Below are 27,864 nucleotides of genomic sequence, written 5' to 3' on the forward strand. Positions count from 1 at the left end.
ATGCATTAAAGCATATTAAAATATCATAAAAGTTAATTGTACAAAACTTAAAACCAAATTTAAAATTAAAAAAAAGTTCAGAAAACCCTATTGAATCCTGTCTAACAATTAGCAGGCTCCAATAACTAATTAAATGCCCTGCAGGTAAAGACAGACTTTACCTGACACTGAAATGACAGCAAAGTTGGCACCAGGCAGGCTTCATTGGAGAGCTTGTTCTACAAGTTTTGGGGGGGGGCACCACTGAAAAGGCCCTTCTCCTTGTTGCCATTATGCAAGCTCCCCTCAGAGGTGGTCAAAAGCAGCACCTTGAATTGAGCTCAGGAGCATATAGAGAGCCAGTGAAAGTGGGCCAGAACTGGTGTCATATGATTAGACCATCTGATTCCTGTTTTTGGTCTGGCTGGGGCATTTTGCACAAGTTGTAGCTTCCAAACAGTCTTCAAGGGCTGCCATACATAGAGTGCATTGCAGTAATCCAGTTTAGAGATTACCTGAGCATAAATCACTGATAGCAGGCTATCTCTGTCCAAATAGGGACATGGCTGAGCTACCAGTCTTGCAGAAGGCACTCTAAGCCACTGAAACCACCTGGGCCTCAAGTGACAAAGATGGCTCAAGGAGCAAGCTATGAACTTTGTCCTTCAGGGGCAGTGCAACCCCATCTGGAAGAGGCTGGATTCCCACCATCCAGTCAGAAGAACCACCCACCAACAACATCCCAGTCTTCTCTGTATTATGCTTCAGTTTGCTAGCCCTACTCTAGTCCACTGTCATGGCCAGGCACTGCTTCAGGCTCACCCGCTGAAGATGCAGAGGAGAGCTAGAGCTGCATGCCATCAGCATACTGATGACAATGCACTCCAAACCACCAAATGACCTCCCTCAGTGGTTTCATCCAGATGTTAAATAACATGAGGAACACGATCCCTGAGGAACCCCAGGCTGGAGAATCCAAGGGCAATATCACCCAACCACCTCCTTCTGGAGTTGACCATCCAAGTAGGAGCAGAACCACTGCAAGGCAGCATCTCTCTCACCCAACTCAGATCATGCCCCAAAGGATACCATGGTTGATGGTATCAAAAGCTGCTGAAAAGTCCAAGAGAACCAACAGGGTCACACTTCTGGCATAGGTCATCATACAGGATGACCAAAGCCTTTTCCATGCCAAAGCCAGGCCTGACCCCCGACTGAAATAGATCCAGACAATCAGCCTCATCCAAGAAAGTCTGAAGCTGGTTGGCCACCACCCACTCAAGAACCTTGCCCAAGGAAGGGGACGTTTGCCACCAGGCTAGTATTGTTGAGTTCTTCAGGGTCCAGGGAAGGTTTCTTCAGGAGAGGTCACATAAAGAAGCATTAGTCATCACCCTGGCTCAGCCAGCAATTTCCTTCTACTGGCTTTTGATAGTCAAGAGGGGCAAGGATCCAGCAAGCATGTGGTTGTACTTTGCATCCTCCCAACATTTTGACCTACAATCCCCTGTATTTCCCAATCACTGGTCTTGCTGGCTGGTGAAGATGGGAGATGAATCCCAAAATATCTGGAGGACAGCAAGGCAGCAGAGAGCTAATTTCCAGAGTTGCACAGAGACAGACTAGACAGTGCTGACAGAAAAAACAATAATCTGGCTCACATATGGCAACCTCATATATTCATCAAGGACCTGCTTGTATTCTTCCCAAAAACTTTTGCCCAATTCGATAATAGCTTTCCTGATTTTCTCCCTGCATGCTTATTATATACTTCTGTAAGCTCTGTAGTAAGGAAATACTTTCCCTTCTTTTTGTAGGTTTCCTCAGGGAAAGCTCCTGCTACAAACAAAACAGAGCAACAAAAACGCAGGATGGAAACCTTAACTTTTAATGAATATCTTATGGAAACTTCACCACATAAGATAGACCATATGGTGCCGAGCATATGATGAACTTGCAATGAGAATTTTAGCTGAGTTAGGCTGCAAAATCTGGCAAATGAACTCTGCACTGAATCGATGGAAATGCAAGCACAACAAACAGGTCAATGGTAGCCTTGACCGTGAAGAGGAGTTGAAATACTTAGCTAGGGAAAGAACGACCAAAGCCCATATTTCCTTCTTATTTTTTTAAGGGAAGACAGCAAAGTCATCCAATATCTACATTGCTTTTCTCCTGCAGTCCTCCACTACTCTCCTAGTTGTCCCTGTGCCTACACACATCTTCTTCCTCCAGGTCTACTCCCTTCAGCCCGCCATCTCTTGCTTCTTGTTGCCATCTGCTCCAGAATCACTCTTCTTAACCACACAATCAACACCTCCCTCCTCTCTTACTCCTTCCTACAGCAAACTAAACATGCCATTGCTTCACCTAAACTCCCCCTCCCAAAAAAGGGGTCTCTTGGCTCTGCTTCCCTCTCCAACTGCTATCTCAATTTCCTTTGCCTCCAAATATCTTTTGTGTGTTGCCTAATCCCACCGCCTTGAGATCAGAACAGAAGAAATATTTACATTTGATATCTACTTTCTGGCAATTCTGCAATCCAGGAGGGTTGCAAAAATAAGAACAAAATGCTTTAAATGCCTTTAAATAAAACCTGCATTAGAAATTAAAATCCCCTATTGAAATAGCACAGAGTCAGTGAAGATTAAGTACAGGGCACCACTGCACTTGAACCAAGGGCTTCTGACTTATAAATCGTATTAATTCAACCAACTAAATGAGTGTTGCAGTATGGCCTTTGCAATCACATGTTGTTTTCCAACATGATTTCCACTCTTTGGTCTCAGACTTAGTTTTGCAGTGCTTCCCATCTCTCTTCAGATGGTAGTCTTCATGGCACTGGCATCGGTAGTGGTCTTTGCTGATCTGTACACACTCATGTTCACAGCCTCCTTTACTGATGGCACAGGAATTCACAGCTAATACAATTGACAGAACAGGAAATCCAGCTAAGTCGGAGTTTGTAAACACAGCAAGTAAAGAAATCTCCTAAAATCCACATAGTGCACTTCTGAGATATTTAAGAGACACGATTTCAGAAGGTGATCATGAGTTAGTAATAGGCTTGTTGATATCTTTTAAAAAGTCAAAATACCCTTGGAAATCTCCAATGGCACCTTTTTATAAACTGATATAATAAGAGTCTGTTAGACAAGAAAGAGTACTTGGAATCACAGAATTGGAAGGCACCTTTTCCAACCTGCTGACCAATGGAGGAGATCCAGTAGTGAACATCTGCAAGACAGAACTGCCCAGCTTGGGAAGGACAACCACTCCCTTCAGTAATTGGTTTCATTGTCAAGCTGCTTTTGCCATCAAGAACATTCTCCTGATGTTCAATTAAAATCTACCCTCCCATAACTTAAGCCCATTGGCTCTAGTCCTTCCCTCTGTGGCAGTGAAGAACAAGTCTTTCTTTTTCTTTGACAACACTTCAGGAATTTGAAACATATCCCCGAAGAACTGTTACAGTAAAGGAAGAGGAACAGGCAAATGCAAGCATTGAGAAATGGGTCTTACACATAACATATCAGAATACTAATTTGTTTATGGTAATTTTGCTCCATATAATTATTTCCTCCTATGCAAGACTATTTTAAAGAAAGAAAATCTAATTTTCTGCAAAAATTAATCCAAAGACATAAATTATAATTTCGCCTCCTGCTCCTTGTGTTTTTTAAGTGAATGAGTACAGGAGAACCATTGATCTCAACTTGTGGGTTAATAAGCACTGATCATGTGCAATTCATCTGTTCAAATAGGAAGGCTGGGGAAATCCAAAGTTCAACCACTGTTGACCCACGTCAACTAAGGACAAAGGACCTACTGTTACATAGTAATGGTAGCTAAAATGCATATTTGCCTAGGAGTATCCATTCAGTGAAATACCTATCATTTTCTACTATGCCTTCCTACTACCATTATTCTTAGAAGAGCCATTGGCAAGTGACCAACCAAGTAGAAATATAAGTGGTATTTGGGCTCAGTTGTGTTCAAGAAAATATACCAGACCTGAAAATTCAAGAATGCAAGAAGAATTTGCATTTTCACTGCAAGGACTACACCTTTTGCATTCATTTGCATATATGCCAAATTACACAGTGCCTTGGTGTACAGCAGCTTTGGGAATCATGTTCTATTTATATATTTACCAATATCATGCTTTGCCCTACTTCATCAACTTGTAATAACATTAAAAATGTGAGATAACAATGATGGAAATTATCAAAGCCACAAACAGGAGAATTAAAACTAGGCACTAAAAAGATGTGTCAAAGTAGAGTTAAAAGGAATCAAACTTTATAAGCCATCAAAGGCACAACAGCTCCAGGTGCCCATGCCTCATAGCTGCCCACCTAATCTCAGAAACTAAGAGCATCCAGAGGAAGTTGCCCAATGCTGAATTCAACTGAAAGGCAGATTCATCTGGGAAGAGGGAATCCTATGTCCACCCAGCACCCTGACCATTCAAGGCTTTGAACATTAGATCAAGCTCTTTGAATTGAGAAAAAAAAGCTAGTATCCCATAAAATTTAACAATGGTGTGGTGAGTTCTCCACATTTAAGCCCAGTTAACAGTCTGGCACCTGAAGTTCTGGACCAGGTACAGTTTCCAAACACTCTTCAAAACACAATGCATTGTAGTAATCCTGCATGCAACTAGAAGTTTGTTGCCAATTGCAGCAGCCCAAAACACCCCAAAAGTAATTGGCCACAGGAAGGCCACATAGTAAAAACACCACAGTTATAATGTTCCAGAAGTGAGGGAAGATAAGAACAAAATGAACTTTGTGTTACCCACAGCTAACACGCTAGCCTGACCTCGAATATAGTAATCAATGGGACAGTGGAAACTGGTTCTAGCCACCATGAAAGTTGCAAATGTGCAGGGAGTAAGAACATGGCAAGCCTGTGTGAATCTCGAGCAGATAAGAAATAGACATGGGAAATGTCTGGTCCTTGACAGAAAGAAAGGACTCTTTCTCCAGCACGGGAGGGGGTGTATACATTGATGTATCGATGCATTAGATGTGTATTAGGGTAACTGGTTACCTAGGGTATAAAATGCATGTACTGGGGTGCAACTTTTGAGACACTGCTTTGGGCTGAATGTCCCCTTTTGTCTCCCTTTATTCTATAGTGCACTAGAATAAAGCTGGTTTTGGCTCTAAGTCTCGTCTCAGGCTCTGTTTGGCTTCGGGTCTGGGGTCCACCCAGGGTTTGCCCTAGCTGTTGACTAGCACAGTCCGGTAACAAGATGAATCATGCTCCACAGACAAATCTCTCTCAGCACATGAAACTGGAGCATGGCACTACATGCTGTGGGTGCTGCCAGTGCCACCAAGCTGAATCCAGGTGTCAGTCCCAAACTGTGAACATGATATCTGAGGATGAATGGAAGAACAAGTTGACTTTTTCTTCCTCAGACTGATATGCTATTAACCAATAATGAATCTGCCCCATCTAGATTGACCTTCAGTTTATCAGTTCTCATTTACCCCATGACTCCAGGCTGCCACAATAACCACTGATTCTGATGAAAAGGAAAGGCAGAGCTGGATGCCTTCTGCATTTTGGTAGCACCCATCTCTGAAACGTCAAATAATCCCTTCCAGTGGCTTTATATATCAATTGAACAGCCTGGTGGACAGAACTGGATGTTATGAAACACCATAAAGTCATGGTGCTGAATGATGGTCTCCAAGCACTGCCTCTTAAATGTAGCTCTCCATGTAGGACGGACCCAGTGGAGCACGGTGCTTCCCATCCCTGTTCTGGACAGCTGAATGCACTGTAATAGTAATAGTACTGAATGCACTCAGATGTCTAAAACAATCAGCAGGGATGCAGCCTGCCATTCAACGTTCCAGCGTGCATCACCAACCAGAGCAGACACTGCCTGAGAACCAGGCTCCAAGCCAAACCAGAAGGAGCCCTGGATCTGTGCGGTGCCACAGCTTCAGAAAAGGTAACCAAGCATAAAGCTGCACGCAGTTCAATAGCTATTATAATGGTCCACAAGGTTATATTACATTGTTCCATATTCCATATTCCATAATCCATAATCCATTTGTTCCACTGCATTTAGTGGGAGGTGTGGCATTACTTTTCTCAGTTTCTTTAGCAGACTGAAGGAATATAACAGGATAAGGAATCTCCTTCTCAAAGTTTCGCAGAAGGACTACAGAAAACTGAACATGCAGTATCTGTACAGTTGTCTAAATTTTTAAAAATCCTATGTGCAAGAAACAATTCAGGCTATAGGCTGTTTAATCTGTCTTTGAGTTAAATATAATTGGAATGAGGGTGAAAGAAGGGATTTAGTGCAGCAATATATTCTACCAAACAAGTTTCCTTCCCAACATGTTTCCCTTAACCCAAGATGACTTGATTATCCACCTCTCACACTTTTCTACCAGCATGTTAGAGCAGGGCCCTGGAGAAATGCACATTCTCAAGCCACCAGTACTGAACTTGGCTCTGTGCAATCTCTTTGGTGCAGGCATTTTCTTTCCAAATACTTACCAAGAGGCAAAAAATACCTGCTTTTTCACTTGTACATGTCATTTTCATTTATTCCACAGCAACATATGTCATGCATCAACTATATCAAGTACATAAATTGGAAATATAGCAGGAAAGACAGTGACATAGGCCAGTGTCACGATGTTACTTCCTTTATCTTTATTTCTTTCAAAACCAAGGGGAGTGCTGGTGATTAAAACAGTGCATGTTATGCATAATTAAAGAAGGATGCTACACTTTATTAGATTCAGGCCTGATTACACTGAACTTGAGACCAGAGCAGTAGCTCTGCATGCAGAAGTTCCTGGCTCAATCCCTGTCCTACCCAGCTTGGACCAGGAAGAATTTGCCCTGGAATCCCAGAGCGCCACAGCCACTCAGCATTAAATATTGGGCTAGATGGGGCTATGGTCTAATTCAGTAGAAGGCAGCTTGCTACATTCCTAATGCTTGGGATATATTTATTATCTTATTGAAAACACATTTATTTATTTCCGATTTATATCCTGCCTTTTTCCTACAAAGGGCTCAAGGCAGCTTACATCATTCTCCTCCTCCATCTTATCCCCACAACAACAACCCTGTGAGGTAGGTTGGGCTGAGAGTCTGTGACTGGCCCAAAGTCACCCAGTTGGCTCCATGGCCGAACGGGGACTAGAACCCAGATCCTCTGAGTCCCAGTCCCACGCTCTTAACCACTACGCCACACTGGCTCTCCCACCTCAGATCCCACCACACTGGCTCTGGCTTTTCCCACCTCTGAAAATCTGAAGAATCCTGTGGCCTCCTAGATCAGGGCTCCCCAAACTTTTTTAACAGGGGGCCAGTTGAAAGGTGCTGGCGATGGGCGCAGACCACATTTTGTGCACCATATTTTCACTAGTACACACATTTTTGTACACAATTTTAGAACAGCAAAGAAAAAATCAGAGCACTGAAAATGTCAGAGTATCTGTGTTTCTGCTCCTACCCTGATTAGGGAAGTACAGATTTCTTACTCATCCCGAATAAATATTGAGCAGGTTTATAATTTATATTTTAATGTTAATGCAAGTTTTTATAGGCAATAAGTATTTGAATAGAATTTACACATGACAGGAAAAAGGTCTGCAGAACTTCAGATCTGGGGGTCAATTCCAGCCTTCCAGGGTTGCCTGTAGGGCTACGCACTTGGTACTAAGCACTGGCTGGTAGCAGGGAAAAGGTAAATTGAATATTAGGTTGTCTTCATTTTTTGCCTTCTTAAATGCTGTATTTTTCAAGTGGAATGTTGAATGTCCATCATGATAACTTTAGGCCCTGAAAAACCAACTTCTTCATTAGTTTATTGATTTCAGGCTGCTCCTTATGTTTAAGGCTGCATGAAAAATTAGACATCATTCTGTGAACTTCAGTGCTATTCACAGTGGGACAAACTCTGTTTTCCCATACAACTTACAACCAGTACTTCTTAGACATCCATATGTTTGCTTGCTCTTCTTACTGAACTGCCTTTCTTCATCCCCTGGTCTCCCAATTCTTCTAAAATATTTATGTTCTTTTCTCATATACATGTACACCCATCCACCCAAAGTCTCAATCTTATCCATGTTTAGACGGAAAAAAAGCATACTTCTTGCAGCATGCCGAGCCAGCTTCCCACAGAATTACACCTTCAATGTTTCTTGTAGTTAAGCCAACACAACGCAATACAAAACAGAGCAACCTCTCTCCAAGCGAGACTAATCACAGCCCCAAACCCAAGAAATACCAAGGACAGATTCAACCGATGCAATGTCATTTATCCCAACTGTGCTGTTTTTCACATTTATTAACAACAATAAATCAGTGGGGTTTGGAACAAGCACCTCATTTCTGTTTGTATGCAGATTCACAAAGCATTTAATCCTTTCTGCAGAACTTGGCAACAGTAACTAGTTTTATAACTGGTATCTCAATTAAAACATTTACTTGTGGTCATCTCTCTCTTCCCCATCTCACCCTTGTTCAGGAAGCTGTAAAAATGTTCTTTTTTTCTCCCTTTAGCTGTCAGGCTCCATTTATTGTATTTTTCTTCCTTTTGCAATTATATACATATTTATATCTTGCCTTTCTAAAAGATTTAAGTTGGTGAAAAAGGAAAAATAAATACAATATATAGATGAAGACATACAACAAAATGCCAATTAAAAATGAACATGAAAGTATCTACAATTAAAGGAAGCAACACACTGCACAGACAGAAAAATAAAATCTTCAGTTCAGCAGTAAAAAATACCCCAGTTAATTCATATTCACTAAGGGTGCAAACCTATGCATAATTAGGAAGAAAAAAGTCACGCAACTCCCGGCATTCCCCAGCAATACTTTAAAATATGCCAGGTAACTCCTATTTTCTGCTAAATTCCTCACATTACAGGAAGGGAAGACAAACCACCTAATCTCTTTACATTTTGTCTATTTTTAAAAACTTGAAGGAGAAGTGCAAACATTTATTTTGATGTGAAACAAAGGAGAGCGTACTGTGAGATTTTCTAGAACTTTTGGTATGGAATAGATGCCTGTCTATTTGACCCTCTAACTATCCTATGTTTAAGAAAGGAGAACCATGCACTCCGTTCCAAGTGAGGGTTAACCTACCAATGACGTGCATCACAAGGCTGCTGCCAAAATATATAAAAAAAATAAAAATCCCATGTCATGTTCTCACCTCTGATGTGCTAGGAACACTCGTCTCATGATGTAACGTCATCACTTTGTGAGCCACTGTGCCCCCTGGCCAACGAATGATAGGAGGTAGGGCACAGAAACTCACAATGTGATGACAACACATCATGAGATAAGTGTCAGGGTGAGAACACAGCATGGGTGAGAACATCAAGGATGAGACTCTGACATGGGAGTGACACTTTTGGCAACATCCTCATGATGCACACAGTGCGTGGCTCAACCCTCACGCAGAACGCAGAGCCTTTAGAAATGATCCTCCAGCCAAGATAAAAGTGCAGAAAGCTGGCTATGTTTTCACTTGCTGCAGGTTGAGTGAGCAAGAGAAGTTGGAGCACTCATCAGTTGCATGGTGGTGGCCTGCAGGTGCTGAGGCAGGAAGGATGGAGAGCCAGGACTCCGTAAGCACAGCCCAAAGGTCACCACTGGCAGATCCGTCTTTTGCATCCCCAGTGATGCATAGCACAGAAAGGTGAAACTGAGGCATCAAGACCATGAGTGTAAAGGAGGGGAGGGGATTTACATAGCCCATAAAAGCACGGCCAATATTCTCTTTAAGCAACAACTCCTAGTCAAGTGACTTTAATATAGTGAGTGTGAAATCGACCCGAGAACCCGCACTAAATTCCGCTCCCAGTATCACTCCTGCTGCCATTCCATTGCAAAAGGAGAAACAGACAGAACGCTTGCCTAGTGCAGGGCTGGATGAGCAAATGGGGTGAGAACAGCCACAACGAGAATAAAAAAGGACTTTGAAGCCAAACAGAAAACAGTCTTTGGAACCCAGCAGCAAGTTCTGACAGCATGCAAAACCCATCCTTTGTTTATTTTGTTCACTTTACTCTGTTTGTTTATGTTAGTTTTTCCTTTGTTCTGTATTTTTTTCTATGTAATTGTATACGTTGGAAAAATAAAAATTATTTTATAAAGAAAACAAAAACCTATCCTTTGGCATGAGCATCACCAGCACTATTCTTTCCATGCCTGCTCAGAAATAACACTAAGAACCAACATAGTATAAAGATCTAGTCTATATTCCTATTCAAAAACAAGAAGGGTGGGACTCAGCAGGACGTTTCATGGGCAGTAACATACTCCGAGAGCATCCAAATGTCTTTTTTGCTCATCTCTCTAACTCAGGAAACCAAAGATGACTTACTTTAAAGAAAAACTCTAAGCTACATCACAGAATCAAGGATAAAATTGAGGAGATGAGGATTATGCCAGGCATCTAGGGATTCTTAGAGGGGGAAAAAGATAGGGCACAAATATAATGGAATAATTTAAAAAATGAAATACATGGAAAGCCTGAATGACATGTAGGCATGGCAGAGGCAGACAGCAGGGTTCCTCTGTCTGGTCTCCTTCATAATATCCCATTTTTACTCATTCCAGGTGGCACTTTTAATCAATACAAAGGGTTCCTTTGAAAAATTCACTGATGGGGGCTTGTAGAGTTATGTGTTATTGCTATAACCTTCTAGGAAGGTCTGCCAAACTTGTTCCTTTCTTTAGAAGAGCAATTAGCACTTATTTTTCCTTTGCAAGACCTTTGGGATGGCTAGTTCAATTGTTTTTCTGCTTTCCACAGTTGCTTTGATTATATGGTCTGTCCTTGGAGGTCTTAATTTTATTTCTGGCAGTTTCATCAAGATATTATAGATTTTTATAGTTTTAATATTTATGTTTTTAATATATATTTTTACTGTGAACTGCCTTGAGGACTCTAATATATAGAGGCGGATCATAAATTTAAGAAGAAAGCAAATAAACACAATCTTTTCTTTCAAAAACAAAAGAAAAAACACAGCAGTGTTCATTTAAAGGGCATTACCATTTGCACTATACAGATGCCCTTTCATACAGACTGTGGGATTTAGTCTCCTTGTAAAGAGAAGAGGCATCACTGAACTTTCCAAACAGATTAATTCATTCCATGATTAAAATAGCTCATTGTCCAAAAAAATCAGGAACTGAAATCCCCTACGAAATACAGCTTCATAAAGGGGTAGCCTAGCTCCTTGGGATCCTTGCAAGAGGAAGAAAGGTGGGTTATAAATGTAAGGAAATAATTCTGACCCTGGGGAGGAAATCCTGATATCTCAGGGAGGACTGTCTGCTGCCTCTTCAAGACCTGGCTGCATGCCGTCCTCCATCTCCCCAACAGGCACAGCTACGTCCTAGCAACTTTCTCCTAGCCTCAGGCTGATCCACCATTAAGACAGGTCCTCCTGGCAACCAGCAGGTACCTGGGGTCTCACAAGCAGGCCTTCCACAGGGTAATGGGCTGCCCTGGTAAGGGCGGCTCCAGAGAGGCGTGCTCCTTCAGTATGTCCCTTTGGATGCCATGAAGGGAAGGGTGCTCCTTTTTCCATTTGCATTTTGTGATGCATGGATGCCTGCAGTGTGATGGCAGGCAGCCCATAGATGTAGGAATCGTTACTCACTCTGGGTGAGAAACAGGGTTGGTGGGCTTGCTTGTTTGTTTGCTGTTTTCTACTCAGACTATGGTGCACAGAGACAGGGCTCCCTCTGGGTCACCACTGGGGGGAGAAGCGCGAGGAATTCCCCAAGTAAATGCGGGAGTGAGGGTGCGAACATGGTAACGGTGGTCTTCTATGCTCTCTACTGTGTTGGGAGGCTGGGGGTCCTATTTGTGACCAGTGGCTGCTCATACCCACTAGTTGAAGTTTTAGGACTCTTTTTAGGTTGATCATGTAAGACTGATTGATGAGTGGTTCATGCGTGGTTTGAATGTTGCATGTTCACATTGCAAATGAGTGCTGAAAGTGTAAGAATTGCTCTTGCGGTACGGTGTGCAAGGACAAGTTTAATGCAGGGAGCCGTGGAGGAGGTGTTGCAATCTCAGGGTAGAAGGAAATACAGCAGGGGGAGAGATTGATATAAATTTAATTAATTTATATCAATTAAAATATTATACAATAAAAATATAAAACAAGTTAACAATATAAAATAAGTCGCCCTGGCCGAAGAATTAAATAAATAAATAGTATTAACAGTTAAAATGACGTTTGAATAAAAAGGTCTTCGCCTGGCGCCGAAAAACAAATAATGACGGCGCCAGGCGGACCTCTCTGGAGAGCGCATTCCATAGATTGGGCGCCACCGCAGAGAAAGCCCTCCTTCGAGTACTTACCCTCCTAATTTCCTTCACGGAGGGTTCCCGGAGAAGGGCCTCTTCCACAGATCTCGGGGGGCGGGCGGGCATAAATCGACTCTTGTGTCACTTAGCTACTTAGCCCTCCTGTCTTGCAATGCCAGATCAGGCCACAGTAAGAGTGCACATATTCATGATGAGAATCACCATAAATGATGATGAGAAAGCTTTAATCATGGAAAGAAAGCTTATCTGGCATATATTACTGAGATGTGGATGGATGAGCTTGGTGGTGCTGACCTCACCCACCTGGATACTCATTCCAGCACTAGAATAGGCTGGAATTGCAGATGGAGTTGCCATGATTCACAGAACTTCCATCGCTGTCACCAAGAAACCCCTCTGTCTTGGAGCAAGTCCTGAGGAATTGCACCAGGTACTGATCCATAGAGACAGATGGGGGAAATTTCAGACAGGGATGGTGTGGTCAGCTAGGGAACAGCATGCTGGCAACCTCGAGACTGAATTACTGCCATGATTACTTGTCAGACTGCTCTGAAGGTGACTTTGGAAGCTGGAGTTAGTGCAGAAGGCAGCCACTCAGTGCTTGCGAGCTGCTTCTTTTCAGCCCAGAATTCCCAAGGTGGAGGAACTGCACGGGCTACCAATTTACTACCAGGCCAAGGCTAAGGTATTGGCATTAGCAGACAAAGCCCTGAACAATTTTGGAGCAGGATACCTGAGATTATTTATTTATTTACCTGTGACTATCTATCTATCTATCTATCTATCTATCTATTTATTTGGAGAGCTTATATGCTGCCCCATTCGCATAAGCCTCGGGGCAGCTTCCAAACATAAATAAATATAATCAATACAATTACATAAAATGTCTTCTCCCTTAACAAACTGCCCAGTCACTGAGGTCCTTGGAAGATCTTCTCCTGCTGCTTCCACATGGACCCATGACCCATCTGAACTCCACCAGAAAAAAATGCCTTAGTGTGGCACCCTAATTTGATGGAACTCCATGCCTCAGGAGGACAGGTGGTCACCAACTATGTGCTGGTTTTGGCTAGAGACACTTTGCTAACAGTTTCATTCCAAGAAGCCTTTTCATGCTGACCAACCCTGGTCTTAATGCAGTTTAGTTTTTAAACATTTTAAATGTATTTTCTTTCTTTTTTAAAAAACTTTATACTGTTTTCTCTCCAAAACATGTTTGGTTGTGGAGTCATATAGCAATACTGTCATATAGAATAACAACTTTAATTTGATGTCTATTCCCCTCCATGATCCACAAGTTGTTAAACTTATTTTAAAGAAAGTGCAAAATTGACAATCTTCCTAATGATTTGATAACATGATAATATATCATTCCAGTTGGCAAAAAAAATTCAGAAAGATGTAGTTGCTTCTCTGGTTTCATTGTGCACGTGTACATCTCCTTTCCTGCCACAAGGGTAGCACAGACATTGCAACGTTTACTCACTTATGCAAGTGCGTCCATCAGCGTGGAGTCTATAACCTGCATCACATTCACAGTGGAAGGAACCAAGCGTGTTCACACAGCTCTGCTGGCAGCCTCCATTCCTCACAGCACATTCATTGATATCTAGAAAAGGAAGACAGACATCTGAGATAATATAGACTTACGTAGAGCCATAGCACAACCATATGGCAATTGATCGACCAAGTCCATAGCAATGGGTATATTTGGCTAAAAGAGTAAAGATGCCTTCAATATCAAACTCATCCATTCTGGCTCCCCTGCCCTGATCTCAAAGGCTTAAGCTCTGTCCTTCTTCCTACAAGCACAGCTGATAGCTCTTGTCATCACCAGTGTACATATGAACTGACGGAAGACCAGCCACGAATCTGTTGCTCCTGAATGAGCGCCATGCTTTCCTGACCTGCCTTTTCTTCTCTTGCTTCTTCTCTATAGCCTACGATATCCCCCTTCCTCCAAGCCATCCTGTTTTCTCAGGTACTTCCCATCTCTTTGGAGCACGTACTTCACCACTCAGCAGAAACCATGACATTTAATTCCACAGGGGCAAGACCTTACTGCCTGCTTTTTTGTGAACTTCTATCCTCTGTAAATCTCAAAGAGATTTTCTTTACTGTTGACTTGAAGGCACACAAAAGCTTAGTCCAGGAGACACTGAAATTCAATAGCCTTCTGATACCCATGGTCCTGAAGATGAAGAACCCTCCCCACTTAAGACTTCTCAGTCTCACAAAATTATATTAATGCTGTACTGCAGGAAAAATACATCATCATAGCAACTTTTAAATAAAAGCATCTGCTTTTATTGATCATCAACATATATCTGCTTTGTATTTGTCAGTCATCATGATGGCATTTGGATGCATACATTCATTTAATTAAAACCAACCACATAAATACAGGAGAAAAAAGGAAAAGGGGAATGATGGCTTGAAAGAATATTTAAATAAAGGAGATCTGCATTTTTTTCTGGCCTAAATCCCAGGTTATAACAAGGCTTATTGTAATTATCCTACATGTGACACTTGCCCTTCTAAAGGAAGCAGTGGGAACTGCTTGTGTTATTCTTAAAACTGATAGTTTGGCCTTTCTGTTTCACTTCCATGTCAGTCCAGAATGCCATTCCATGGACTTATACATGAGGTATTTCATTTTTGTACAAGTAAGCCATCTGGAACAATTTCTGCCTGAGCAGATGTAGTTTGAGATGTAAATATTAATCAGAACACAGAACATATTCTCCAGCTTCACAGATATTTCATGATTTTGGGTACGCTTGAACTTGGTTGTTGTTGTTTTTGTTATTTCTGTCAGAGAATGCCACTTCCTCAACAAAATCTAACTACCATGTGCAAAATGAGACTGTGCTATTTTTGAGGTGAAAGAAGGTTGCGGAGTTTAAGATTTTATTTTGAGCAGATTTGACAATGGTACAGTAGGCTCACAGTCTCAAATGCAGAAGCTATGAATTTCTATATTGGTCTGGCTGCAATGGAATGAATAAGAGTTATACCGACAAAAGTTTTGAATGATTTGATAATTTCTGAGCCTGAAGGCCTAGGAAGACCAAAGTTTCCAATTTTCATTCCTGAGCATACAGCAGAATACTTATTACACTTTGGCTTTTTGATCACCATGATGTAGCAGGTACAAGATGGACTAAATGAATTAAACAACATGATACAAGTCCATTTTCATGCTATTTCCTTTTCAGGAGTGGATTGGGGGATTATGTCCATGTCTAATTGCTCTTTTTAAGTGACTACTAACCTTTGATTCTATTTGATGGCCCTTAATGGGTGACATGGTCCCAACCTAAAGAATTGCTAATTTGTGTTGATTTCTGGATGAGGCAGCACTTCTGTTTTTCATAGAATGGACAGTACCTTCTTTTTTACTTTATTCATGAGTATCCAGCAACAACAACAACAATAACCAGGAAGGGCAGAGTGTCTGGTGAGCAGTAAGAAGTCCGAGGACACACCGGTGTACACAAGCACCATGCTTGGGGAACAGAGATGTAGTGTTGGGAAAGTCCAGATAAAGCCTTAAATAAAAGATATGCTTTTGTGTCTCCTTTTATTATAAAATCAGGCAGCGGTGCCCTTACTCCTGTCCCCTAGAAGGGACTAGAAGTTTTTGCCCAGCACCACAGGCCTGGGAAAGCCGATAGCTCTGGACACTTCAGAATTCTATCCATTCTCCTACAGAGTAAGTCGTTCATGCACCCAAGGCTACAAGATACACTGTCCCAACAGGCAAGAACACTTAATCTGTTCAGGAATGCTCACCTGTACCTTTAGTCTATGGTGATACATTGCACAACTCCCATGCAATTGAAAAACGAAAAAAGTATCTGGCTAGCCCTCTGGCTGCAAGGAGCAGCACTGAATAGATTTTCTTTTGTCCTAATGTAATAACCTTCCCCTGAACATCAAAACCCACACCTGGGGTTGGTGATGATTCATATCATTGAACTATTTGTCTAGCTATTGGCCACTGAATCATCCTATATTGCCATAACATTTTGTAACATCCTTTCTGATGTCAACCTTACATTGCTCTGTTTGTACTTGTATTGTCCTCGATAAATGTACCCATTCATCGCTCATCATCGCCTCAAAACTGTGTATGTCACCACAACCTATAAAACACTCTGTATATGCTCAGAAAGGTCATAGTTGGTTTGCTGTACCGACTACCTGGCAGCGCTGTTGTTTTTTCACTGCCAGAGAGGATGTCCTGCCAATAAACTGCTGGAACTGAACACAGCATCCTTGAGGTAAATCTGAACATACACTCTCCTGGTTCTGTGATTCCTGACGAGGGCCATGTGGCGAGCATGTGCTCGAGAGCCCTGAATAGCTTTGATTGCCTGCCATGTGTCTACTACAGGTTTGCACAAACAAGTGTTTGCTTCATATTTTACTGTGTTTGTCACTTGGAACAACTGTCTTCCCATGGCTAACACGCTTCCTGTCTTAAGTACGATCCAGCACTTTGATGCTATGCGCTGAACCTGGGATTTGCCTGAGGTTGCCACACATGCTTTCCCAATGCGTTCTGCCTTCATCCATACTCCCTTCTCTCAAATTAAAATACTGCCATTCAAAGTTTGCTAGCACCACCAGACTGATACCAAATGCAACAAGCTCTGCTTTGAAGTCCTGCAGGTAAAAGCTTAATTTTGGCCAATACTCTGAAACAGAATACATGCACTGAACCCCAACTGTGGCCGCATCAAAAATAGGAAGTGCCACGACTATTTGTGAACCAAGACTTCAGTACCTTTCTCTCAGCAGGACATGACTGTTTGAAAATACACTGAGGCAAGGAGAAATATATAGAGCAAATCATCTGCTCTTTTGAAAACCTCTGCATTTTGACAGCAGTGTAGACAGATGCACTCTTGCAAGCTCTGTAGGGGCTTCCCTTCGTTCAGCAGCTTTCCCTCCCATCATGACTTCTACACAATAGGCAGAGTGTACAACAGAGGTGTGTTTAGGCAAGTGCCTTCTTAATGTGACCTGCTGTCAGCTAAGCCTAAATGCAGCTGCATCTGACATGTCCTCTTCATAGATCTGTTTCACAGATCACTCTAAATTGAGGAAAGAAAAGATACATTGCACCCAGGGGTAATGGCACATGTGGGAAACTACTTTGTGTGCTGGCTCCCTGGTGCATGACTATGTGAACAATACGATGCTTGTTCTGGTGTCTAGATCATCGTTAAGTATAAAAGCCAGTTCTCAAAGTGTGACTGAGCAACCCAACCCAAAAGAGGTGCATGCAAAAGTGGCCTATACTGAAAAGAACCCTTGCCCTTAGTGGCTGGGGTCACCAGAGATGAGCTCTGCATTCTAGAACATCCGGTAGGATCAGCATTCTAGAACAGGAAAGGACCTTCTGCTTCAGATCTCCATTCTACAGATCGCCAGTGGAAGGAAAAGACCTGTTCGGAGATTTCTCTTCCTCTCTTATGCCACCACTCACTAATGCAGCTTGAGCTCCTGACTCTGTTTATCATTTTTATGGAGATGGGGGAGTGGGGGTTAATAGAGGATGGAAGGTCAGCATAAATCTCTCATTAGCTCCTCAGCACCCAACCGAGTGGGGCTCCATGGTGTATTAGTGGCCTCTGCAACCTAACTCTGTTCACTCCCTGAAGCCCTCACTAGAGGCCCGGTGCCACGCACTCCTGCCATTTCAAATTCGATGGATGGAAGTGTGGGAAAGGACCCACTCAGGAGTGGTGACTCATTTAGGTGGCTCTCCTCAGAGAGGCCCACCTGACACCTTCTGATGGCTCCAAAACACCATGCTGGAGAAGTCTGTGTTGGGGAAAGCTACCCAAAAGTGTATTGTTACAATAACCTGTGAGGCATTTTTTATGCCCATATGTACCAAGGCACCAATCAGTGAGCAAAGACCTACCTGATGAGCCCTAGTTACACATCTGGGATATTTATTCAAATATTATCTGCAGCAGGAAGGAATTACACCACAGAGATGCTGTTTCCATATTCATATGTTCTGGGAGTGGGAAGGAGGTGACTTTAGCAGAAATACTGTTCAGTTTCTCCCCAACCATGGAAGCATTTTAAAAAGGCTGAATTTTCTGAATTAAATGTCTTTACTCAATGCATTTTTTTCTTCCAGAAGTCAAATACATCCTCCATCTTGTGGTGCAACTATTATGCAGAACTTCAGATCCTTTTGTTATGCCTCTGTCAAGAACTTGAATGGTTATTCAGTTGACTCATCTGTAGTTTAGAAGATGCTAATTTTTACTAATACACTGAATAACAAACTGTAATTTATACATTTGTAATTGGCCATTAGCTACTGGCTTGTCTTTTAGAGACAATATCCACAATGGCTGAGATTCCCTAATTGCCAATGTAGGAGTAATCAAATTGACCAAAATGGGATTAATTTAGAGTCAATGGTCAGAAGACCACAAAATCCTCTAACACATTCCACCCACCCGCCCTTTTAAATGAATATCCATTTCTGCTTGACAACTGCAAAGTGTATTGCTATAATTGCAGAGATAATAGCCCAGCTGATTACATTCATTTGTCAATGGTAACAACGCTTCTTCCCTTTTCCAACAAACAAATTATTGCCACTTAGGGAAGTAGAAATGCTGACATTCTCCATAACTTGCATTCAAAAACAACTCAGAAGCATAGAAATTGGCTAATGTAATAATCATGAAAACCTCTCAGAAGCCTCCTAGGCCAGGTATAGCATTCTTTTAAATAAGGATAACAATACAAACACCCTTCTTGGATTGAAGGAAAAATACACATCTTATGATGATATATTTGCATAAGCTGCTGTGGCGTACATAAATGTAATGCGGTCATGAATTTTCTTTTATAGATGATAGTATTCTAATTGAAGGGCTGGCAGAGGACTGCCTTCTTTATTCAGAAAGGTGGTGCAGTCCAGCTTCAAAAGAAAGAACCATCAACTGCTGCCCATCAACAGTGAGCACCTGAGCAACCGATTGAACAGGTATGCCCAAAGGGCACTAAGATATAGTCTTCCACAGAATGGTTAAATGTACTATATTTTTAGCCCCACTACGGTTCATTTCTAAAGTTGCTTCTATACATATACATTAGCCCATGCAAAATTTTTGCAAGTTGCTATCTCTCTTTTCAGAGATTCATAAGGGGCTACCCTAAATAAAAAAAAGCAGAGACATCACCTGGCCAACAAAAGTGCATATAGTAAAGGCTATGGTTTTTCCAGTTGCAATATATGGCTGTGAAAGCTGAACCATAAGGAAGGCTGAGCGCCGAAGAATTGAGGCCTTTGAATTGTGGTGCTGGAGGAGACTCCTGCGAGTCCCCTGGACCGCAAGGTGATCAAACTGGCCAGTCCTAGAGGAGATCAACCCTGACTGCTCTTTAGAAGGCCAGATACTGAAGATGAAACTCAAATACTTTTGCCACCTAATGAGAAGGAAGGACTCCCTGGAGAAGAGCCTAATGCTGGGAACAATAGATGGCAAAAGAAGGAGGGGATGGCAGAGAATGAGGTGGCTAGATGGAGTCACTGAAGCAGTCGGCATGAGCTTGAGTGGGCTCCGGGGGATGGTGGAGGACAGGAAGGCCTGGAGGAATGTTGTCCATGGAGTCACGATGGGTCGGACACGACTTCGTGACTAACAACAACAACCCTAAATAAACTCTAGAGGTGTGAAGGCCTGGGGATGGGGGTAGGGGAAAGGAAATACTGGGAGGAAACCCACTTTTGTCCGTTTTGTTCCAAATATTGTTTTTGGGATTTGTTTTTCTTCCACCCCGCAAAAAAATGAACAGCTCTAAATTAAAAATATTGTCGTTTAGTATTTAAATCAAGACACCTACATATTGTTACTCAGCCTTTACTACCCTAAATATGATTCCTAAAAACTGTGTTATAAAAACATAGATTCTGAAAATAATTCAACAAAGGGGAGAAAGTTTTTCTTAATCCTTGATGTAAGATTCATTTCTTCCATTTATTATTAAATTTACTGATTGAGAGTATTTTTTATTCACTGACATTTAGGAATGCTCTAAGTAGAGATGTGGGAGAAGTCAGATGGAGGGGCGGGGGGAACAACTCTTGGATTTTTATGATTCTGCTCCCAAAATTCTGGGGATCCAGCCCTGTGCTGGTGCCAACTCACTACAGTATGAACCATGTTAACTCACAGACTTTGATTGTGAAGACAGGTCATGATTTGCATCTTTTAAAATATTATGGAAATTTGCATGAATTTACCCAACTGCAGGTGGCGCAGTGGTTTAAACCGCTGTGCTGCTGGGCTGGTTGATCGAAAGGTCACCAGTTCAAAGCTGCACAACGGAGTGAGTTCCCATTGCTCTGTCCCAGGCTCCTGCCAACCTTGCAGTTCGAAAGCATGCAAATGCAAGTAGATGAAAAGGTACCACTTCGGTGGGCAGGTAGCAGCGTTCCGTGCACTTCGGTGTTTAGCCATGCCGGCCACATGACCACGGAGACTGTCTGCGGACAAACGCTGGCTCCCTCGGCTAGGAAACAGAGATGAGCACCGCCCCCTAGAGTCAGACACGACTGGACTTAACGTCAAGGGGAAACCTTTACCCAAATTTTGCAAATTGGCACACAAAAACTAAGTGGATTTAACAGGATTTGCACAAATAATGTTGAGAAACACATGCTTATGGGAGATCACTTTGTGCAAAAGGGCTGATTTTATGGAAATCCCATGCTTTTCAGGAGCTGATTTGCTCAATTTGCCTATTGGATGGTATTTGAACACATTGTACAAATTGTTGGATTCATGCAAATTCTTGCAAAAATGAGCTACTCCATCAATCTTTCTTTCTTTTTCCTTCTTTTTTAATTAGCTTTGAGAATTGGGTCTGTAGAGCTCATTGCTATAGTTTTTAATAAAGTTCTCAATTAGACTTCACACTAGGACATCTGCCTTAGCTATAAATCTTTTTAACTGCTACTTTTAACAGCCTGGTTCCTATTGTGTAGGCATGCGACTGATATTACCACAAGGTATTGTTCAAAATGACTTGTATCAAAAGAATCCCATTAATGTTACTCTTTAAATAATACGTTGAGATTGCTTAATGATTCTTAAATTATATATGGTTTCTTACCATTCCTAAACTGAGTCCTTCCCTATTGAGATTGAACTGAACCATTCCTAAAATGAGTTCTTCCCTATTGAGATTGAATCAAATCTCAATAATGTTTCCTTTAGATCAGGTTTTCTTAAGTTTCACCTCATAAATAGTACTAGGTTTAGGAATTTGTCTAAAGTTTCTTTAAATAAGACAAATGCTGTATACCTGCTTCCACTGCCTCCAGTTTTTTTCTGCTTCTGGCTTCTTGGGTGGTTTAGATGCTTCATAGACTACCTGATGTCCCCTCTTTTTATAAATTTCTTGGTTTGCTCATATAATTATTGTTTTTCTTATATTAAATTTAAAAGTTTCCTCATACAATTACTGCATTTGGTATATTAAATTTAAAAGTATAGTATCAGGTGCTAATTACAAGTTTCTAAATGAGGTTACTTGTTATATTACAATATGCTAAATAAACCTTGAACTAGAAGATAACAGAGGCAGCTCAGGGTTAATTAACGTTCACTAGGTAACAGACGACTTAAGGACCAGAGGACGTGGATGAGGAAGCAAGTCCTAATGGTATTTTCATCCATTTATATTCCCTGGGTCTTGATACACAGATACAATTTTGCTGTGCATTGCCAATGGTATTGCAGAGTGGCTAAATAACATATTAGGACTCAGCAAAGCCGCTAGCCACACAAGTAAAAATTGTGCGTTGTCACATTCTGATCCTAACAGCCACACACATCTGTATGTCATTCCATCAGATGGAACAAATGGGTGGATTCTGTCTGTTGGCTAAACTAAAACCCAAGCATCCTGGAATACGTATCTGAAATGCTTGGGCCAAATCAAGATGGGTTTGGACAGAGATGTTCAATATTCTCCATGACTTGCTCTGCACTCACTGACTAGAGCCTTGGAGGAATAATTGTGTTATGTAGGCAGTTCTCCCTAATCAGCTTTTTGAAAAGTCCAGCCTCATGTAGACTTGTAAGCTATTGATCAATTCACATAACGGAGCTATAACAAAGATGATCACCCTGTTCTGAAGAGATTATTATTGTGCCTCTAATAATATGGAGAATTATGAATCTCCTTCCATACTGCGCAAGAAAAATGGGGCAATCCAAATTCTGTAAAAGCTCTGTAACCAGCTAAAAAATAAAATATGTTAATGAATTTGATATGTTAGATTCAGTTTGGAACCCAATATAATTTTGCAAGTATTCCACAAGACATTTTAAAAATTCTTCTGCTGAATTTAACTGGATATTTCTGTCTAGTTCTTCAGTTACTCATTTATTAACTCTGCTACACTTACAATCAATGCAGAAGATCAAGGATCACAAGAAGATCTAATATAGCTGAAAGATTTACCATGCTCATCAAATCCTCTGTAGGAACTTTTCATAGTGTCTCTCCATCATATTAAACGTACAGGTGGAAAAATCAACAATCTGTACAGGATGTATAATCATCATTTGCCCACTCACCTTATTTAGTCCAAATCTCCTCCAGGAGATCACAAAAGGAAACTTTTAGATTGAAAGTTAAGTTGTATTTGGTCAGATGGGCTGGTAAAAACATATAGTCCAAGTGAAATTTTATATGGAAATACAATAGAATGACAGGTATAGGAACAACCAGAATTTTGTACAGATATTTTGTATTTAGTAGAAAAATGTGCAGCATATTCAAAAATATTATAAAAGGCAACTTAACTGTCAAAAGACTTATCAAACATCAAGTAGAACTAAACAATCAGAAATGAAAATTCAAAAATTGAACTGATATTCCTGAGCAAAAGAGTACATGCTCAGAAATTCAGTTTGGGGTATATTACAAAAAGTACCTTAGTTCACTGTGATTTGTGAGCAATCAATGCAGAACTGTGATCTCACACTGTTATTTCAAATGACTGTTATTTAGTTCAATTTCATAAGTACTATGATTTAGCAAAGCTGAGAAAGGCAGGAAAGGTACCTCTATCATGTAACAGAGCAAAGTAAGTGGACACCCCTGCTCCAGATGAGAGGGGAACTGACAAAACTGGCTTAATGATCTCTGTGGGTTTTAATAGCCCACTACTTTATTACCGTACACATAAGCCACCTTGAGAACATGGCTGAAAGGCGAGGTACAAGTGTTAAAACAATGGTGGTAAACTGTGACTTTCTTTAGAATTCATGCAATGATAGAAGATAAGCTCACCTTACCATACACCATTCATCGTAGGTTCCAATCTGTCTCAGCCTTTTAATTATTCAGTCCTAATCAATACAAGTTTCAGCCATTTTAATTGTAACTCATTTGGCACATTTATTTACATCTATTCACAGACTGCAGAGGTACCTGCTCGATTGCATAGTTTATCTTTACTATTTGAAATTAATATCCCAAATTCAGGTAATTCAAGAAATCGCTTGCAGAGTTCTAGCTTCTTGCAGAAAAATATCACAACGTTAATAGCTTATATGACTGTGGAGGTGAGGAATCCTTTTTCTATAGTAAACAAGGCAAGTGTCTGACTTGAAAGAACAGGAAAACCCTTTCTTCTATGGGAAATAATTATGAGTACAACTTTTGACTATTCAGTGTCCCATCTCAATGTGAAGCCCTCTCTCAAAGCTGGAGAAAAAGGCTAACAAATGGTAAAGAAACTGGAGCAATTTCCTTGTGAGGAAGTTTGTTGTGTTGGATCATTTTAGCTCAGAGGAAAAGGGAAATGAAGCAAGGTGTGGGATGTGACAGAAGTAAATGAAGTGATGTATGCTGTGGAGAAAGTGGAGACAAAGAAGTTTTCCATCATGAGACAACGCTGGGTCATTGGGTGCAGCTGATTCGTGGGAAATTCAGGACAGAATTATGGAATTTGCTTTCACAGGATGTCTGAATGGGCACCACTTCAACAGATTTAAGATGTAGTTAAACAAATTCACAGAAGGTAAGTCTTTCTGTGGTTACCAGTTATGATGACCCTATATTACTTTCAATTTCAGAGGATGTATATCTCTTAATGGCAGTTGCTGTGGAGCACGAACAGGAGGGTAACACAGAACTTACGTCCTTCCTGTGGGCCTTCCATAGGCATTTTTTTCAGCTCTATGGGAACTGCTGGACAAGGTAGGTCTTTGGCCTGATCCACCATGTTTCTTTTAATGCTTGGTCAGAAAATGCAAAAATCTCATTCCAGCTGCACGAACACAGTGTAAGATGGTTGTTGTAAATGTTCATACCATTTATATTGTAATGTGAATGAAAAGGACACCCCGACCAGGGTGCTCCGCAAATGGGGGCTACATCAGACATCTTACTTGAATAACCCATGGCGCTCCCAATTAACATTGCCACATATTCCTGCATCCAGGCAGCATTAGCAGCTTCTAATACATCAAATTCATGCACAGCCACTATTCCCGCATGGATTGCTCTTTTACTAGAGCTGACTTCAAGATAGTATAATCAGTTTTATTGTGCATAAACCATTTATGAACCAAGTACACAAAGTTGACAAAGTTGGCCAGAACAACATATATATTTCAAATGATGCAGATAATCCACTACAGATTTAGAGAGATTACATATATTCAGCTGACAGTATTATATGGAAAAACAATCTCTTCCAGATTCCCATGCGTGCCACAAGCGAGGCACTACAATGAAAACCACAAGTTATGTTCTACAGATTTAATTACACTCTTTGCTAAACTAGTAAAGACAATTGAGGTTGAAAATCAAAAATGGACTGTAATGATAAGAGGGGGAAAACATAGAAAAGTCTCAGCTGAACAGCTGCAGGGGCAAGGAACTTCAGAGCGGCATTCTGTGTTCGAAAAGGAGGCAAAGGATGGCTTCCCGAGTTCACTCACACAACTGTCTGTTCATTTGTTTGTACACTTGCAGTAACAGTATAGACCAGTCCTGACATTGCTTGGTCACACATTGTTCAACAGAGATTATTGGTGAGCTCTGGATATTTTGGATGGCTGGCAAATAGATGGGGAAGAAATAGAGGTAGTGACCGATTTTATTTTCTTGGGTTCCAAGATCACCGCAGATGGGGACTGCAGCCAAGAAATTAAAAGACGCTTGCTGTTGTGAGGAAAGCTATGACAAATCTAGACAGCATACTAAAAAGCAGGGACATCACTCTGCCAACAAAAGTGCATATAGTCAAGGCAGTTGTAATGTATGGCTGTGAAAGCTGGACCATAAGGAAGACTGAGCGCTGAAGAATTGAGGCCTTTGAATTGTGGTGCTGGAGGAGACTCTGGTGAGTCCCTTGGACTGCAAGGCGATCCAACCGGTCAGTCCTAGAGGAGATCAACCCTGACTGCTCTTTAGAAAGCCAGATACTGAAGATGAAACTCAAATACTTTGGCCACCTAATGAGAAGGACTCACTGGAGGAGACCCTAATGTTGGGAACGATTGATGGCAAAAGAAGAAGGGGACGGCAGAGGATGAGGTGGCCAGATGGAGTCACTGAAGCAGTCGGTGTGTGCTTAAGTGGACTCTGGGGGATAGAAACATAGAAACAGAAAGAGTCAGAAGGGGCCTCCCGGGCCATCTAGTCTGACCTCCAGCACCAGCCGGCTCCACTCACGACATGCCCACCATGTGGACGTCCAGCCTATCCTTGAACAGGGATGATGGAGGACAGGAAGGCCTGGAGGAATGTTGTCCATGGGGTTGCGATGGGTTGGATGTGACTAACAACAACAACACCGCAGGGTTCCTGACCAAAGGCTATGCTGGGTGGAGCTAATGGGAGTGGTAATCTAAAACATCTGGATTGGACCAGTTTGGGGAAGTATGTCCCAGACTATAACCCTTTTCATTGGTAAAGGCCTTTTTAAAGTCCCTTTCAGGGAAAATTTAAAGCCACTCATTCAGACAGCTCAAACAACCTCTTTCTTTGTATCACTCAAATAGCATGTTTTAATGTATACAGTACTTTAAAAGCATATCCATTGATTAGAAACTGTCTCCCTGGAGGTTTAAGAGAAACTCTGGTATGTTTGGCTACTATCTGATATGAACATGAATTGCAGTAAATTAGTTGACTCATTAAGGCACAAGCATGGAAGTGTTCAATATGGCTAAGCACATGGGATTGTACAGGTTTACTGCTATTCATTCCAATTTTGCAAACAGAGTACTGAAGCTGAAGGATAATTGATGACTAGCCAAATCAGCATTGCTTGGGTTCTGGACCCACAGCTTCCTGGTCAAAACTCAACACAGTATATGGAACAGTTTTGGCGGTCATGCCTTTTATTAGACCTATAGCCAGGAATTAACAGGGGAGTGGCTCCACAATTTTTTGACAAACGAATAATTAAAAGCAGATTACAAGTTTGTTTTTACAAAGCCTGCAAATGAAGTGCCAGCCTCCTTTTTTGGCACCCTCACCCTCCAACTTTTATGCTGGTTCCAGGGCTAACTTTCAGTATGACTTAAAGGCAAATATTTACAATGCAAAGTTACAAAACCCCCAAACCTAGTGAAAATTTTAGCTCATCTCATAATCCTTTATTGAAAAACTGCAAAAACTGCTTTTGGTTTAGTTCCTCTCTGTTTGGAAAAGCACAGTATGTCTTAGTTTAAAAATGTATCTTTAGATATGAAATCACAAAGTAGCCATTACAACCATGACCATTACATTTACTATTATTAACGTTGAATATAGCATCTAGTTTTGAGGCCTTCGCAGAATGAAGCAGTGTCTCAAAGGTTATGTGTCTTAAAAACAGGATCACTGCCAAATTCTGTGATGCATTAAAAAAATGCTAAGAATGTCTGCAGATCAAATGACAAGGATACGAGTATTACCCTGATCTGTAAAACCAAAGATTCCTCTATCAACAAGTGATCACAGGTTATCACCTGTCTATGATTTTAGGAGATTTGATGGAAGAAAACTTGATGATACAAATTAGAAATGACAGTCAACTGAAGGGAATTAACATGGGATCATGAATTTTTTAGCTAATTTCTATTTTCAGCTTTCCATTCACTCTCAGATCAGAATGTGGGATGCACTGGTACCTTGAACTCTATGTCTCAATCATTTGTCCCTCGAGAAGAAAGAGTCCTCCGCACAAAGTAATAGTGACGTGAAGACATATTTTCTGTGTATATGAAGTGAGGCTTGTTTCTGCTTAATCATGCTGCAACTAGAGCTAGGCTGCGAAAGTACTCCACACAATTTTCACCATAAAATTGCTATTTGCAATGATTTCAGAATAGGGATGCATGCAAAAACAGGGCATAAGGAATATTAGATGGGATTGTGAACAAAGGCAAACTTTGTAAACTGGAAAAAATGAAAAAACATGTAGAACTCAAGCTGTTTCACAGCACAAACATACGTTGCTCATTTCTACC

At 41.3% G+C, this 27,864-nt stretch overlaps 1 protein-coding gene across 4 annotated transcripts in view; it reads right to left on the reverse strand.

The window, feature by feature from the left end:
• LOC123025681 (multiple epidermal growth factor-like domains protein 6) overlaps positions 1–27,864 on the reverse strand; it is a 243,179-nt gene that overhangs the window by 90,839 nt on the left and 124,476 nt on the right. For all 4 annotated transcript variants that reach the window (XR_006415151.1, XM_044434649.1, XM_044434647.1 and 1 more), the window contains exon 6: positions 13,824–13,946. Coding sequence is in view for 3 of the 4 variants with exons in the window: in XM_044434649.1 (XP_044290584.1) it covers positions 13,824–13,946 (123 nt within the window). In the remaining variant the exon portion in view is untranslated. The remainder of the gene's footprint in view (positions 1–13,823; positions 13,947–27,864) is intronic.

The sequence above is a fragment of the Varanus komodoensis genome, unplaced genomic scaffold (genome assembly GCF_004798865.1).
Source record: "Varanus komodoensis strain SLA01 unplaced genomic scaffold, ASM479886v1 scaffold28, whole genome shotgun sequence".
NCBI classification, from domain to species: Eukaryota; Metazoa; Chordata; class Lepidosauria; order Squamata; family Varanidae; genus Varanus; species Varanus komodoensis.